General features: G+C 47.2%; 1 protein-coding gene across 2 annotated transcripts in view; it reads right to left on the bottom strand.

Annotated features, from left to right (window-relative positions):
- Positions 1 to 17,500, bottom strand: part of LOC106609308 (protein O-mannosyl-transferase TMTC1) — an 87,758-nt gene that overhangs the window by 13,546 nt on the left and 56,712 nt on the right. For both annotated transcript variants that reach the window (XM_014207977.2, XM_014207978.2), the window contains 4 exons: positions 15,032 to 15,221; positions 10,402 to 10,523; positions 5,492 to 5,659; positions 3,188 to 3,301 (listed from right to left, as the gene is read on the bottom strand). In XM_014207977.2, coding sequence (XP_014063452.2) covers positions 3,188 to 3,301; positions 5,492 to 5,659; positions 10,402 to 10,523; positions 15,032 to 15,221 — 594 coding nt within the window. The remainder of the gene's footprint in view (positions 1 to 3,187; positions 3,302 to 5,491; positions 5,660 to 10,401; positions 10,524 to 15,031; positions 15,222 to 17,500) is intronic.

Raw genomic sequence — 17,500 nt, 5'->3', positions numbered from 1 at the left:
ACAGGAAGACGACATGACCCCCTTGATACCGTCGTTAGGATGAGTGGTTGTTATCCTCAGAACGGTTATCGTACACAAAATGGCTTCTGTGAATCAATCTTTCTAGAGTGTCTGAATAAGGCATGAAACGCCCTTGAAGAGCATTGAGTGCTTTTGGAAAGGATCGGGTCAAAGGTGGCATGCAATTGCAAATCCATTTGAATTATTAGTGCCATAACTGCGAGACACACTCATCACAACGTCGGGGGCGAGAGGTGAAACAACGCCACGACAACCGTGTCCATTTCCATGGCAACTCAGGCTCCTTTCCGTTAGCTAACGAGTCACAGTTTACGTCGCCTTTCAGTGTGAAACTGCCTAGAAAGGAAACAGTGTGGACAATAGTGTGCCGTAAGCACGCTATTGATCCCCGCACACACCATCACCCAATCTAATGTCTAAGCAGGGGACCAGAACACTAAACCTGGAAAAACAAACTAATAAAACATCCTCGAAAGAATGCAATAAAACCAACAACTCCAGGGTAACAACATTGCCTCTCTCTCTTACCACCTTTTAGCCCAAATGAAAAACAAGACAAATGAGCTACGAAACTCATTTGAAGTGGAGGTAAATTGCCTGAGGGTTAAACTTTGTTGTCTGAAAAAAAGGCACCCTATTCCAGAAATACTTAAAGAAATGAGGAGATGGTAATGTCATTGGCCAATGACTGTATGATGTAACATATAATGCCTCGCCCAGTAGACTGTAGACCAATCGCGTTGTCATGCTGCGTCACGCGGTTGCTAAGTTAAGCGTCACGCTATCCCTTCTACCTACGTAATGTCCCGATTTCAAAGCTACATGGTATTAAAGAGAACAAGTTATTATTTCACATCTTGTTCATATTTGTAATGTTGTTTTTCTTGTTCACGTAATTCATGCTAATATTGGGTTTTTGAGCTACGGCCCAATTGACTCCCACTTGTCCAGAATGACCCAGAATGCACCGTGCAGCCCGTTGACAATGTACAAGCAACATACACAATAGCCGTTAAGAAACCAATTGAATTTACCATCTCTTCATTTCTTAAAGTATTTCTGCCTATTCCCTATACAATACACTACCTTTGACAGAACCCGATGGGAACTGGTCGAAGGCAGTAGACTATATAGAGAAAAGGGTACCATTTCAGAGCAGCCTCTGTGTAGAGAGTCATGTGGTTTGGAGTGGGATAAAAGCAGTAAAGGGTTCTGGACAGGATTATAACAGCACAGATGCAGGATCCTGTTGCTATATGTAGATACAGGCAGGAGAAGGCATTAGTGGGAAACAGGAAAAGAGAGAGAGAGAGAGAGAGAGAGAGAGAGAGAGAGAGAAAGAGAGAGAAAGAGAGTGAGGGGAGCACACTTCTGATAGTCTGTCTTTAACTACAGGGAGGGATGAGACAGATAGGAAAAGGGGAAGGGGAGGAAAGTGGATGAAATTATGGGGTATTCGGAGGATGGAGAGATGGATGATAGGGGGATGAGGAATATAGAATCGGGGGAATGGAACTGAGTGAGGTCTGAGATATGCATCCCTATACACACACACACACAAACACACACACACACACACACATAAACGCACACACACGCACACACACTCTAGCTAAGCCAGCTCACAGAGCATCCTTCAGTGAGCGTCTATATCTCTGCCAGGGGGAATAGAAAGGTAAAAGAACAAACTGCAGAAAGAGAAAAGAATGATCCCACTGGACCTAAACCGTTCTGTCCAAATAAGTCAAACTGGCTCTAGCCAGCCCCTGGCACAATGAAAGAGAGGAGAGAGGAGGAGGGGAGAAAGGAGGAGGAGAGAGCAGAGAGTGGAGGAGGGACGGGACATGGAGGGAAGGGGGGAGGAGAGAAAACAGGCGGAGGGGAGAGAAGAGAGAGGAGGGGGGAAGGGAGGAGGTGGGAAGTGGGAAGGGGGGAGGAGGGAAGGGAGAAGGGGAGAGAGGAGGAGAGAGAGACTCAGATACAGCAGCAGACATACACAGCATGATTTCCTTGCTCCTGTCAGTCAAATACTGATGACTGAGACAAACAACTCTCTCTCACACACACACACACACACACACACACACACACACACACACACACACACACACACACACACACACACACACACACACACACACACACACACACACACACACACACACACACACACACACACACACATAAACTAAATGACAGAGCACTGAAAGGATCATCAGTTATGACTCAAGAAGAATGGAGGGTGGTAGTGGGGAGGGAAGAGAGGGGGACGAGAAAAAGGGAAAGCTGGACTTGGGGGTAAATATATAACCCTCTGGGCCAGGGCCAGTGACAGGCAGAACAAATGGCTCCCTTCTTCATTAGGTACAGCGCTGTGTGTTTGTGTCTCACTGAGATGAATGGGGTGCAAGCATCGAGCTGAGACAAGGCCATTACATGCTTGAGAATATGCAATCTAGTGTGTGTCTGTGTGTGCAAGCAAGAGAGTGTGTGTGTGCGTGTGTGTGTGCCTTTATGCGCAGCAAACAGAGTTTCTCCTGATTTAATAAAAGGGTGTTTTGTAATTAATTGAGGGGGCGGACCATCAACCTACGATAATCAATAATGTGCCTCCTAGTTAAATGAATTAATTCTAGTTAGGCCTGGAGGTACAGTCTAGACATTATTGGGACGACGTGCCATATTAAGAAAGATGTCCTCTCTTTGTCCTGGAGCAAGGGCGAAGAACTGTTCTCCGTTGAGACCTACCTGACCGCTTCATGACCGCTTGCTGATTGAGGTTTGGAGCCAAGATTTCAATGGGGTTTCTTACCATTTCTCAGTGGGTTTTCTTACCTCGAATGTAATTTTGACTGTAACTTGAACACTTTCAGGTCCTGGAGTGGGTGAGGTCACCTGAGGTTCCAAATATGCCCTGAGAACCTAGACTGTGGTTTTGGCAGAACGACCGAATCCCTCAACGTTGAAAGCTGATGGTGTTATTGTGGTTGAGGAATGACTGTGGTTTGGCGGGACTGTGTCCCATGGACATGGTGATCAGGACAAAACACCTAAACTCCCTCTTATTCCTGTAGTTTTACTTTCTTGGACACTGAGATTGACTTTAGAGCAGATTTGTAGTGGTGTAAACAGCAAAAGCTCTGTCATTATGGACACTATAACTGACCTGAGAGCAGTTTTGTAGTGGTGGATGGCCTCTTGGTGGCGCCCTCTGTCTTTCAGGAAGTTGGCGTAGTTGTAGTGAACCTTGGCGTTGTGAGGCAACGTCTGGATGCCAGACCTGTAAAGAGAGAGAGAGAGGATGAGGGGAAAAGTAGGAGAGGCAGTGAAACAGATGAACATAACACACCCACACGAAACCACACACCCAAGACAACTCTCGCTTGGCTTCGGTCGTGGCTGCTAGCATTCTTAATGAGCAATCTTCAAAACAAGGCCAAATCAGGAAGTGCAGTCGCCTTTTACCGCATGTGTTTGTCTCAAGTTCTATGAGTTATTGATGGTGTTTGCGTTGTCATCAACTGCAATTCGACTGGGGGAACTGAATTTGCTCGTCCTGGTCCATTGCGGATTGATACTACATTTTAATAAAAAGCTTAGGCCACAGTAACGAGTGATGGTAACAGTAAAAATCAATATGTTTGGAGTGTTGACGGTCAACATTGTTGTGATTGGCTTCAACGAGCCTACATGTCTTTCCTCATCGCACTTCTCCTAAAATAAAAAATACTAGGCTCCTGTAAATTGTACATGTGTGGGGCACGTTCTCAAGAGCAAAATATAGCCTAGGCCTACCGTTGATACGGGATTATAGGACTAAATCATTTAAATATGTTTGGAGGAGCACGTCTTTGGTAATTGGATGAGAGGTGCTGTTTGGAGATGGGGATGGATACCTGAACAAGTGAAATTAAGAATGCAAGTAAGATTTGTTCGTATGTTTTAGGATGTGAAGTATATTTTTTAATTCAAGGCACTCTGACGAATAGACCATTTAAACACCTTTTATAGATAGGCTACTTTGCAAGGCAAGGATAAAAAAGACAATGCATTGCCATTGAACCAGCATTCGTTAGTAGCCTAGGCCTAAGGGTAGCCTATGAAGGGCTTGGTCTTTAATCATATAAACCCCCCCAAAAAAAGCTATCTGTTTTTTAAAGCCACAACAATATTTCTACATTGGATGGGGTCAGAAGCATGAAATCATAAATCGCTTCTCTTGTACCGTGGCACTGTTCGCACATGTAGGCCTAAATGTCTTTACGCATAACATTTGCACGTCTATACAAAATACTAATATTGTATCATTGTATCCTATTTGCAAGGCAGATTCTCAACAACAACAACAAAATCTGCCGTTGACATGGCATTATAGGACTGAATGGTTTGAAGGAGCGTGTCTTTTGGAATCGGACGAGGGCCGCTCTTTGAAAATGGAGATGGATAGCTCACTCGAACAAGTTCAATGAATTATGCAGGTATGTGAATTATAAATAATAAAAAGAATGAGGGCTAAAACCTCTCAAATATTTCAAAGCACTCTCAGTAGACCATTTAAAAGCCCTTTAATCATAGGCTATTTGGCTAATGGCCAGGATAAAAATACACAGCTTTGAGATGCTGCTAAACCGGCCTTCATTAAGAGGAAGGTAGGCTGTGCTTGGTTTTGGAGGGAAACCAGTCGTTTCTAACTACGAGATTCACCGGCACAAAAGGTACTGTGTCATGGCTGGATAGGCTGCGCTTCCGCTCTCGAAATCCATGCCATTACCAACTGCATTACTGTTAAGACCTGCTTTTCGTGGGTCTTAAATCGTCCCTTTAGCGCTGCATGAAATTGTCACTATTGCGCTAGTTTTTAAGGACACACCTCAAATATTGCCCTCCCACTTCAGCGCAAGCTAGCTGATGTTAGACAAGTAAATTGCCTAGATCCCAGAATGAGAGATGAAGGGATGGAGGTATGGAGGGATGAAATGAGCTGTCTTAGTAGCATGTCCTTATCTGTTAGCGAGGCAGACAGAAAGAGGAATGGACAGATAAACAAATCGATAAACAGCATGCGGCCGAGTCTGGGAGAGAGATGACGTCTGCTGAGGACATATACTGTAGATGGGGTCAGGGGGTGTGCTTGCGTGCACCCGTGTGTGTGTGTGTGTGTGTGTGTGTGTGTGATTAGCATGTAATCTGACCTTGCCATGTTCTGATAAACAGCTTTATATTCACACCCATTAATCTGGCTTGTAAAACAACATGGAAAGGAGAGAGTGTGGAAGGAAGGAGAGAGGAAGGGTAAATAGTGGGAGAGAGGAAGAGAAAATGTGTGTGGAAAGAGCGAGCCTCTCTAATGTGCTACTGGTGATAACTTACATGAATCAGGGCCTGACACACACACACACACACCCACACACACACACACACACACACACACACACACACACACACACACACACACCCCCATCCCACTGACCTGAAGAGGGACTCCCGGGACAGCCAGATGTCGTTCTGCTGAACGGTCTTCCAGGAGAAGAGCAGGAGGAGCAGCAGCGTGGAGACGGTCAGGGCCGTGGTGCCCCAGCGACCCACCACAGAACACAACCTCCCCAGGCCATGGGCCACCAGGATACAGTAACCCATACTGGGGGAGGAGGGAGGGGGAGGGGGTAAAGGGGAGAGAGAGGGAGAGGGGAGTGAAGAAAGATGGGGATAAAAGGTCAGAGAGAAGAAGGGGGGTGAAGATGAGGGAGAGAGGAGTGGGGGGAAGGAGACAGGATGGGGGGAAGGAGAGAAGTTAGAGAAAGGTATGTGAGTGAGGAGGGGAGGCAGGGAAAGAGAGGGGAGTTGGTAAAAGTAAAGAGGGGGAAGGGAGAGATGTAGTACAGGGAAAGAGAGAAGAAAGAGGAAGGAGAGGAGGGGAGCCGAAATGAGGGGGGATGGGAAGAGAGAAAGAGAGATATCTTTCAATTATCTCCCACTCACTCATCTCCAGTCCAGTGCTGCAGAGTAAGTACATACATGAATAAAACTTTGTATTCATCCTGCTCTCAAACTCATTCACTACTCTGAGACCAATGTGCTTCTCTAGTGTTTTCCCTGGACAGGATTCAATAAGAAAATGACACAATAAAATGACACATGAAGAAAACGCCCCTCTCTAGAACAGGAAGCTCTCATTGGCCGCTCATACACTTCCTGTTTATGGTTAAGACGTCCCTGGTCGCTGTGTCCTGACAGTTTGAGCTAAACATAGCGTGATGAGCCGCTCCCTTAGTTGGAGGAGTCTGATGGCTTTAACAGCACGTCCACACACATATGATGCATGTACACATGCACACACACAAGAAAATGACGTGCTTTTCAGTTATCCAGAGTTCAAGAAGTCCTAGAAGTCTATCCAAGAATCCCCCCTCTCCAATCCCACAGTACACTGTTTTTCCACAGGAAATATAACATGGCTGCTTCCTTACAATCCCCTTCCTCCCCAAACACACACACCTAAGACTGAACAAACCACATCTCCCACCCCAATGCTGTCTCACACCCCTGTGTGTGTGTGTGTGTGTGTGTGTGTGTGTGTGTGTGTGTGTGTATGCACATTCATCGGTGCGTGCATGTGTGTGTGTGTACAGGGCAAACAGGGCTCTCTCATTCCTTCCACACCATTGCAGTTTCCACTACAAACCCAGACAGAAGGAAGGAAAGTGGGTGGACAACATAAAACCAGGAGACATTGTGAGAAAGTAACACAGAGGAAAATCAGCTTGAGAGAGAGAGAGAGACAGAATGTGAGAACAGGTTGAAAAAAGAACGGAGGCGGTGTTAAAAGTACAGATGTGATAGAACGAGACGGCGACAGACAGACAGAGGAGAAGAGCGAGAGAGGAGCCAAAGAGAGTGATTGAAACCGAGGGAGAATAAATGGGAGAGTGCTAGCGGTCAGCTATTTAAAGTCTGTCTGCTGATTTACAGTATCCTCCTGAGTGTGTGTGTCAGACAGAGAGAGAAAGGGAGACAGAGAGAGAAGAAAGAGCGAGAGAGCACCCAGACAGTCCCGGCAGCCATCAGTCCTGCTTTAGACATTCTGCTGTTAGAGCTAACGGCCTAGCCAGTGCTAATATTTACCCTGGCGCACGGCACGGCCCACCCCCCCCGAATCAGAGTCCTGGGTGGGCGGACAGGGATGAATGCCAGCCTAAGTGGGGACCTTGATATCACACGCTGGAATTCACTGAGCAGAAAACTATCCTCATTACAGGGGTCTGGCTGATAATACACAGCGGGGATGGGCACACACACTGCACAACTCCCATCTGAGTACTGTGTGTGTGTGTTTGTGCGTTGTGCGTGAGTAAGCATAATAAGCCTTTGAGGCCTGTGTGAAACAACGCATGTGACATATGAGAGAAGTGCAGTCTCTCAGAATGACACGGTGTGTGTGTATGCGTGTGTGTGTGTGTGTGTGTGTGTGTGTGTGTGTGTGTGTGTGTGTGTGCGTGTGTGAGAGAGCAGGCACTGTGACGTTGATCTCAGACAGCAGACCGTAAACTGAGTGAATCAGCATTATCATGAATGAGATTACCCTGCGCTAATTGTCCTCTCTCTGAAAAGCCCCGCCACTAGATTCAGCTGAAATGGCCGCGCCTCTTTCAGTTGTATAGCCCTGCCACACACACACAACACACACACACACACACACACACCAAGCCTGCCTGCCTGCCATGATAACGTTCCAGCATTCCCTCTTGCTCTCTTGAGGAGTAAAATGGTTGTGTGATTGCAGGCAGCGGAAAAGCTCTCAAAAAACACACGGAGGAGAACTCCGTTTCCCCGGAGATGCCTTCGTACGCTTGGGGCTTCATTAAAAAGTTCCGCTAGCGCGTTCGTCAGAAAGTCAGACAAAGGGAAGGTATACAGCATCGGAGAAAATCAATTAACAACACACAGAATGATAACTGAGAACCTGGCAAATGTTTAATTTGAAAAGCAAACAAAGATTTTGTCTGCAGGCGCGGCAAAGTGGAAAGGGATAGTAGAAATGTCCTATTACACAAGATTCCAATCTATTCCAATACATTCTCATACACCCACACACATCCACATTCTGTCTCTCTAGCCGCAATCACAAATCACACATCTCTCTCTCTCTCTCATGTAAACAGTCACACACACACACACACACACACACACACACACACACTCAAACGCTAGCTCACATAATTGCAATCGCTCTCTGTCTCACACACACACACACAATCTCGATCCCCTTTTGCATTTGCAGCGGGTTAGTGATGCATCTCTAATATCTCAGGCTGGGGTGGAATTCATTTAGCGGGCGAGTGGCGAGCTCCGCGTGGGCGATATTAAACCCTGGGATGGGGAACCTGTCTGCATGGAAATCACTACTAATCCTGCGCTCAGCTACGCAGATGACTCAGGGAGTATAAGTGAAAGTCCCCTGCAGACCCGAGCAAGGAAAGATTAGCAGAATGAATAGTTTGAGGGGAGGTGGCGAGGGATTGAGGGAGGGAGAGAAGGAGGGAGGGGGGAATTAGAACTATTTGAGTTAGGCTGCGATAGGGAAAGGAAGGAAGAGGGTAGGAGGACGTTAAACGGGGATATAGAGCAGGACAAACCCTATTGGATGTGCAGAAACCTCCCTAAAGCAACCATGTCCAATAGAAACTACATTTAGATGGAAGTGAAAACCCTGTGCCCAGCCATGTGTCTGGACTACATTTAGCCTAACAGGTAACACACTGCAGGCAGAGGCAGAGATGAGGGGTCTCTCTTTAGCGTCGCCTCATGTTCCCTTCACTTTAAATCAATCCCAGCATGCCCTCTGCCTCGTTGACAAGTATTCCACTGCGCTGGTTAGTTACACTGAGGCTGTAATAACACACATACTGTACTGTACAGTACATATACCTGCCTGAGACGATACAACACATACACATCGGGAAACAGTTGCATGTTTTCTGTTTGATCAGCTCTCCAACGGTACAGGAGGAGGAGTTCCGTACTCCTCCTATCACAGCAATGGGAAGTGCTTTTGAGGTGGATCGTTTACATATTTCAGAAGCATCTGTTGACACTTTATTCTGTCATTATGCAGGAGTTTAAGTGAGTGGAGAGAGATGAAGTGAGCAGATTTTACACAGCTCCCCCCCCCCATGGCTTCCTCCAGGCTATATACTCTAAACTCTCAACCTGCAGGAGTGTGTCTGTGTGCGTGCAGGCAAGCATGTGTGTTTAAAGGGCAGAGGCCCCCAAGGGCCCATCTGAGCCTGATCAGGGCTCCGGGCCCCTACGGCCATGATAATCTTACACACACACACACACGCATGCGCACACACATACATACACACACAGGGACCGGATTAGCAGAAAGAGATGGGGGTAGGCCGTGAGACAGGAAAATGGAAAGTCGAGAGAGAGAGAGAGAGAGAGAGAGAGAGAGAGAGAGAGAGAGAGAGAGAGAGAGAGAGAGAGAGAAAGAGAGAGAAAGAGAAGAAGAGTGTTAGAGCATTGACAGACAAACAGAATTAGATTATCTTATATGATATCAGCATCAGGAAAAATAAATAGAAAAATATTATCTGGGAAGCCCTTGAAAGCACTGAAGGAGGAAGGAGCCCTTAGAGAGATGCAAGGAAGCGGGAGAGAACAGAGAGATGGAGAGAGCAGAAAGTAAAGGAGAGAGGGACAAGAGAGCGTAAAGGAAAGAGGCAGGAGAGAGAGAGCACTTCATAGGAATCCACTACAAGGACGTACCAGAGGCCCTTGACCGAAGTGTGAAGCACAGCAGAAAATCAAAATAACCTGTGTGTGTGTGTGTGTGTGTGTGTGTGTGTGTGTGTGTGTGTGTGTGTGTGCGTGTGTGATGCACTCTCCATATGTTCAATCACTCACTCGTACACACTCTTGTAAACTCCCGCACAAATAAACACACTAGGGCAGTCCCCAACAACAAAAATATATTGGTCGACCGAGTCGTCTGTTTTTGGATGAATTTTTTTTTTTTAAGTGTATTTTTATATAAATCAACTAGAGTAGATGTAGGATAAAAATGAAGACACACAAATTACTAAAAAGAGAGAGCCAGAGATCAATATAGCCTAAACAGAACCTGGTCCTCCTGCTGCTCACTGTTTCTGGCCTTCGCAAACAATCGACCAGTTGACTAAATGGGGTCAGCCCTAAAACACACACAAATGCATTAAGGGCAACCACGCTAGTCTACACACTACTGCACACGGGAGAATTACACCAGCTATCTAATTACAAACCATCCTAACCCAGAGAGGTTTAGAGGTGGGAAAACACACACAACACACACATTACCTACAATAACACACACACACACACACACACACAACCCACCTGGGCATGTAGAGGACCCTCTCTGCCACCACGAAGCCCACTCTGAAGAAGAGGTTACTGGCCGGGATGAAGGGAAAGACCAGGAACAACACCCCCAGCAACACCTCCCTATTCTCCAACCTCTACAGAGAGAGGAGGGAAAGAGAGAGAGGGAGAGAAAGTGTGAAAGGTTAGCACGTCCATAGGAAAACCAGAGCCTAAAATTCCCACATTTAATCATTTTGCCTGTTGCCTTCATGTTGTACGCAGTAGCACACATACTGTCCAGTGTTCGAATACATAACGTGCACGTAAGCACGCCCACCTCAAACAGCAGTGGAAATAGATCAATGGCATATTCATTATACATGTCACACTTAGTTACTGAGCATATCTGACTGATGCCCTGAAATACCGAAGCCCGACGGCGATTGAGTAGATCATTAAAAACAGTTCATTCATTTTAAATCTACTCTGCGTTGAACCGATTCATTTTTAATAAGAGAGGAAAATCCCTCTGTATTTTTCCATTCTGAACATAGCCGGCGTGGTTATTAGAACAAACAGAAGCTAATTGGTCTAATGACTGTGCCCTCAGTAATGGCGTTGATTCCCTCGTCAAATTACAGTTCCAAAGCCGCGGCGTCTTAATTAAGCCGCCGGTCCAATCCACGCCTCATTCTCTTGTCGACCTCCTAATCACACCGCGGGACGTACACTACAGCGTGCGGACATAGATAGGATCACACACTAAGTCAACTACAGACACACACACATGGAAGCACACAGACTGGGGGCGAGATATTGTGCCATAGATAGGACCACACAGTAATTAACACATGCACACACACTCTCCCCCATTCAACCGTGCTGCTCTAAGCAGTGTGATCCCATACAGTAGGCAGTGGAGTGGACCAGTGAATGGATGGGGGAGGTTGGGTCTCTCTCTCTCTCTCCCCCCTCTCTCTCTCTCTCCCTCCCTCCCTCCCTCCCTCTCTTCTCTCCTTGAGAAGTGTAGAAGAGAGCAATGTCTCAACTGCTTCTCCGTTGCCATGGTGACGGCAGCAGGCGCCTGTACAACGTCTGTCACAGTTTGTCAGGCGGTGACACAGCTGCTTTAACCTTGCAGACCTGTCTCCCTCCATCCTCCTCCACATCTCTGTCATCTGTTCATCTCTTCTCGCTCTTCCGCCCCGTCAATCTCTCCATCCCTTTACCAGTCATCTCCTCAGTCCTCTACTCTCTTGTCAACTCTTTCCTTTCCATTCCAAATGTCCTCTAGTTTCCTGTCAGTCTACTCCTCTCTCTTCTCCTCCTCTCCTCTTTTCTTCCCACCATCCCTCCTTTCCTCTTTCCTCCTCTCTCAACCCCTGGTGTAGAAGAATATTCTGTGCTCCAGCCCAGTGCTCCAGATGACTACTACAACTGATGGATTTCCCTGCCCTTTCACGTACTTGTTCCTCTCAGGCTTTCCCTGCCTTCTCTCATATCTGTTCCTCTCAGGCTTTCCCTGCCCTCTCACATACTTGTTCCTCTCAGGCTTTCCCTGCCTTAATCTGTTCCTCTCAGGCTTTCCCTGCCCTCTCACGTACTTGTTCCTCTCAGGCTTTCCCTGCCTTCTCTCATATCTGTTCCTCTCAGGCTTTCCCTGCCCTCTCACGTACTTGTTCCTCTCAGGCTTTCCCTGCCTTCTCTCATATCTGTTCCTCTCAGGCTTTCCCTGCCCTCTCACATACTTGTTCCTCTCAGGCTTTCCCTGCCCTCTCACATACTTGTTCCTCTCAGGCTTTCCCTGCCCTCTCTCATACTTGTTCCTCTCAGGCTTTCCCTGCCCTCTCACGTACTTGTTCCTCTCAGGCTTTCCATGCCCTCTCTCATATCTGTTCCTCTCAGGCTTTCCCTGCCTTCTCTCATATCTGTTCCTCTCAGGCTTTCCCTGCCCTCTCACATACTTGTTCCTCTCAGGCTTTCCCTGCCCTCTCACGTACTTGTTCCTCTCAGGCTTTCCCTGCCTTCTCTCATATCTGTTCCTCTCAGGCTTTCCCTGCCCTCTCACATACTTGTTCCTCTCAGGCTTTCCCTGCCCTCTCACGTACTTGTTCCTCTCAGGCTTTCCCTGCCTTCTCTCATATCTGTTCCTCTCAGGCTTTCCCTGCCCTCTCACATACTTGTTCCTCTCAGGCTTTCCCTGCCCTCTCACATACTTGTTCCTCTCAGGATTTCCCTGCCCTCTCACGTACTTGTTCCTCTCAGGATTTCCCTGCCCTCTCACATACTTGTTCCTCTCAGACAGCTGTTGGTTCTGTATGCCTTTGCTGATGATGTACTGACCCCCCCACACCCCCCATGTCAATGGTCAGGGATATAAATCTGGAAGTGACCGACCCTGGAAGTGGTCATTCAAATTCTATGACATTGACTATGTTGCAGACAAACTACTGTATATTGCAGTCACAATGCCCACATCAAGCAATGGCGGCATGGACTGCATTCATCCAGGCGTTGTGTGACCTAGCAGGAAACTGCAATGTAGCCGGGCCTGGAACGCGCCCACAGACCGGGCTTTAAATGCTTCAATGACTTCTTGAGGTCAAGGTTAAGGGCAGGAACCAGGAAGTGACAACCACAGACAGGGGACAGGAGTGATGCACCAATTACTTCCTGGGGTCAAGGGTCACCTGTGCATTCTGCTTGAGGTGGTTGTGGGTGATGATACAGACAGATCTCTCTAGGGGAGTTCACAGGGGTTACGGAGGCAGGTCACACTGATGGCACTGTGTGACACTATGGGACATCTCCCAAGGGCCTTTGTAGCATGTCGGGAGTGTGACGGGAGAGAGGGAGAGAGAGAGAGAGCGAGAGACAGAGAGAGGCAGAGAGCGAGGAAGGGAGAAAGCCATTTGACTCATCATTTATCAATAACCCAGCCGCATGCAAACCTCAGCAAAACAGACAGAGCAAAGTGATGTCAGAGAGAGAGACAGGGGAGAGAGGGGGAAAGAGAGAAAAACAGAAGATTGAAATAGGGAGAAAAAGATAAAGAAAGCAGTAAAGGAAGAGACAGGTGTGAGAAAGATGGAATTTCTAGTAATATGAACCCTCCATCATGGTACCACTCCACTCTCATCAGAGGATAAATGTGCTGCACATTACCTTCCATCTCTCTCTCTCTCTCTCTCTCTCTCTCTCGAAATAAAGCCATCAAAGCAGTGATAACTTGTCTTAACAACCAATGACACTAACCAGCCTAATGAGTTTAACCCTGTCTGATTAGTGCACAGCAGAATACCATTGCTGTATCGTAGAGTATGAGTCAGCTTCTCCTACAGTAATCCCTGTTCCCACCCAGCAGGGGCTGGCCAATTAAATGTTCATCTAATTTCCTCACTCTTCCCTGCTAATGGAAAAGTTTTCATGCTCCCTCTTCTTCCGCTTCCTCTCTTTTACTCTCCCTCTCATTCGTACTGCATCTCTCTATCTAGCTTTTCCTCACTTGAATTTGTCTTTCCTCATCTTGCTCTGGCATGCACACGCACACGCACACGCACACACCTGCGTCGACAGCTGACAATAGCAACTGAGACACCTCTCAATCTGTCTGAGTGGGATGGAGACCAAAGGTCTATTCAGTAACGATGAATGATGCTTTTGACAAGCAGGCTTGATTGAATAAGGCTTGTAGAATGAGTTCATCTCAGGGGAGAAAGAGAGGAGGAGGGAGAGAGCAGAGAGAGAGAGAGAGAGAGAGAGAGAGAGAGAGAGAGAGAGAGAGAGAGAGAGAGAGGGAGGCAGGGTGGATGCACTAAGAGGAGGGTGTCGTGTGAGAGCCTACCCGATACCCACCTGGCATAAACACGCATAGGACACACACTTTTCACACATAATAAGTCTCCTTCTCTAAACACTGCCTGTCACCACGGCAACGCAGAGAAAGCGTGTACTGTATGTTCACGGTGTGGGTCGGGCAAATAACGTGTGAGAGTTTGAGCGACTCCTCTAACAGAGTGTGGTGTGATTGGAAGGTGAGAGTTTTGATAGCATAGTGTCTGTGTTTAGAAACCTGTGAGTATCAGTGTGTAAAAGCAGGCCTAATTCAGAAACCCCTAGCTTCTAACGTAGACTTCAAAGTACTAGACAGATATAACCAATACACTGTGTACAAAACATTCTGACCATTATGCTCGTTCCATGACATAGACTGACCAGGTGAATCCAAGTGAAAGCTATGATCCCTTATTTGTTAAATGTGCTTCAAATCAGAGTAGATGAAGGGGAGGAGACAGGTTAAAGAAGGGTTTTTAAGCCTTGAGACAATTGAGACATGGATTGTGTATGTGTACCATTCAGAGGGTGAATGGGCAGAGACAACATATTTAAGTGCCTTTGAACGGGGTATGGTAGTAGGTGCCAGGCGCACCGGTTTGTGTCAAGAACTTCAACGCTGCTGGGTTTTTGACGCTCAACAGTTTCCCGTGTGTATCAAGAATGGTCCCTCAACCAAAGGACATCCAGCCAATTTGACACAATTGTGGGAAGCATCGAAGTCAACATGGGCCAGCATCCCTGTGGAATACTTCCGACACCTTGTAAAGTCCACGCCCCGACGAATTGAGGCTGTTCTGAGGGCACCTAATCTCCATGTCCATCTCACCTGTAGCGACATGACACAGTGCAGACAGAGGGCGACCATGACCACTCCCAGCAGCAGGGCGGCGACGTTGCGCATGTCCCACAGTGACTCCACCAGGGGTATACTGCCCACCTGCCAGTCATAACACAGCACCGCGGGAGACAGCAGCATCCACGCGTTGAACGCCAACAGGTAGCAGTAGGTCAGGAACCTAGAGCGAGAAGACAAGAGAAGAGGAAAGAACGGAGACAAATAGAAAGAGAGAGGGGGTTCAAATGTTAACTATTGGTCACATTCGTTCATTACATGTACAGGAAGTTGAATCGCACAGTAGTCAATCACACTGTTTACTGCCAACAGCCATGAAAGAACATCCTGTTCCTGTTCTGTTGGTCATCATGTCCTCTGTGAGTTTAGATATGGGGGCTGTGTCCCAAATGGAACCCTATTCCCTCTGGTGCACTACTGTTGATCAGAGCTCTATGGGTCCTGGTCAAAATGTAGTGCACTACAAAGGCCATATGGTGCCACTTGGGACGCAGGAGCCCGAGCGGCTGCGCTATTGATTCTGTCGCACTGGGGGAGCTACCTGAGACCATTACATGGCCACGGACAGAAAGAGAGGAATGAGAGGTCTGCTTGACTGAGCAGGAGACAGAGAAGAGATGGAGAGAGGAGATGGGAGGAGTGGGGGAGTAGGGGAAAGTGAAAGGACTGGTAGCTGAGAGAGGAGAATGAGTAATGAAAGAAAACAGAGCGAGGGGAGCGGGAAGCGATAGAGAACACACACACACACACACAGACACACACACTGTTAAATCACAAAATGACTCTCCATTACAGTCAATGGCTGCCCCTTATCATTTAGAACAGATAAGCTGGCTCCTCTATGGAAATGGAGAGGCTTTAGCTCCAGTCTGAGTGGGTGGCCGTTCCTCTACTCAAGGACTAACTTGTACAACAAACACAGAGCTGTAAGGAACGGTTCTGTATGAACTGCTCTGTAGCTGAAGCTATGACTGGAGATGAGTTAGTGAGTTCGGTACTTGGGATGGTGAACTGTAAGACAAAACTTTTCAAATGGACACATAGTCGATGTGACTTGAAACAGCGAATGGTTAAGGGCATATTTGTGTGCTTCAGTGCACTGAAGAAAATGAATCCTAACACCCACACAAACCCTCACGGGCAGAAACACACACACACACACACACACACACACACACACACACACACACACACACACACACACACACACACACACACACACACACACACACACACACACACACACACACACACACACACACACACAATAGGGCGATGCTAGAAGTCATTTGCATGTGTGTGTTTCTGCATCCAAATGGCACCCAGCCCTATCTCTGGTCAGAAGTGCATGAGAACACTGTGATACCCTATCAGCATTCTCCTCCCACGCAGAAGAGCAGCAGCTTCAGAGATATGCATAGATTACACATTGATTATCTCTCTGCAGCAAAACAAGCTTCCCATAGAATAGATGGGGAAAGTCAATTCTCCATTGATTTGGACAGGCGGGTTCAGATTGCCTGTTGATTTGAGAGGGGATGCAGGGTGAATATGAACTGCTGATATGTCATCGATTTACGGAGGAACATCTAACGCCGGGGGACGACATTAAGTGATCTATTGATAGCTTCACCTAACCTAGTGCTATAGTAGAATGAGGGGAAATCCCTGTTGAATAGGAGGCTAGATAAGTGCAATGGATGCATAGAATATCAACCTTCTCTTTCTGTTTTTGCCATCCAGTCAGGCTGGCTATTGAAGAGAAAGGAGCGGTAGAGATACTCTCTATGATCGGCTATGAAAAGCCAACTGACATTTACTCTTGAGGTGCTGACCTGTTGCACCCTCGACAACTACTGTGATTATTATTATTTGACCCTGCTAGTCATCTATGAAAGTTTGAACATCTTGGCCATGTTCTGTTATAATCTCCACCCGGCACAGCCAGAAGAGGATTGGCCACCCCTCATAGCCTGGTTCCTCTCTAGGTTTCTTCCTAGGTTTTGGCCTTTCTAGAGAGTTTTTCCTAGCCACCGTGCTTCTACACCTGCATTGCTTGCTGTTTGGGGTTTTAGGCTGGGTTTCTGTACAGCACTTTGAGATATCAGCTGATGTAAGAAGGGCTATATAAATAAATTTGAATTTTAAATTTGAAAGACATACAGATAGACAGACATGCACAAGCATGAACAAACATGTGCACACACACACACACACACACACACACACACACACACACACACACTTGGCGACTGACAGAACCAGAGAGTTAAACATGGAGGAGTATGCTCACCAACTGCCATGATCAGACTGGAACGGGACATAGATTCAATTCCCCCACCGCCCACAACCCCCCTCTCTCCCCACTAAGCACAACACGCACAGCATTTCCTAACAGAGGAGGAGGAGACAGGGCAGGGAGAAGTGAGGGAGGAGAAAAGA

The sequence above is a fragment of the Salmo salar genome, chromosome ssa07 (genome assembly GCF_905237065.1).
Source record: "Salmo salar chromosome ssa07, Ssal_v3.1, whole genome shotgun sequence".
Lineage (NCBI taxonomy): Eukaryota > Metazoa > Chordata > Actinopteri > Salmoniformes > Salmonidae > Salmo > Salmo salar.
Note: the sequence above shows the minus strand (reverse complement) of the source record. Positions and strands in the feature narration are given on the sequence as shown.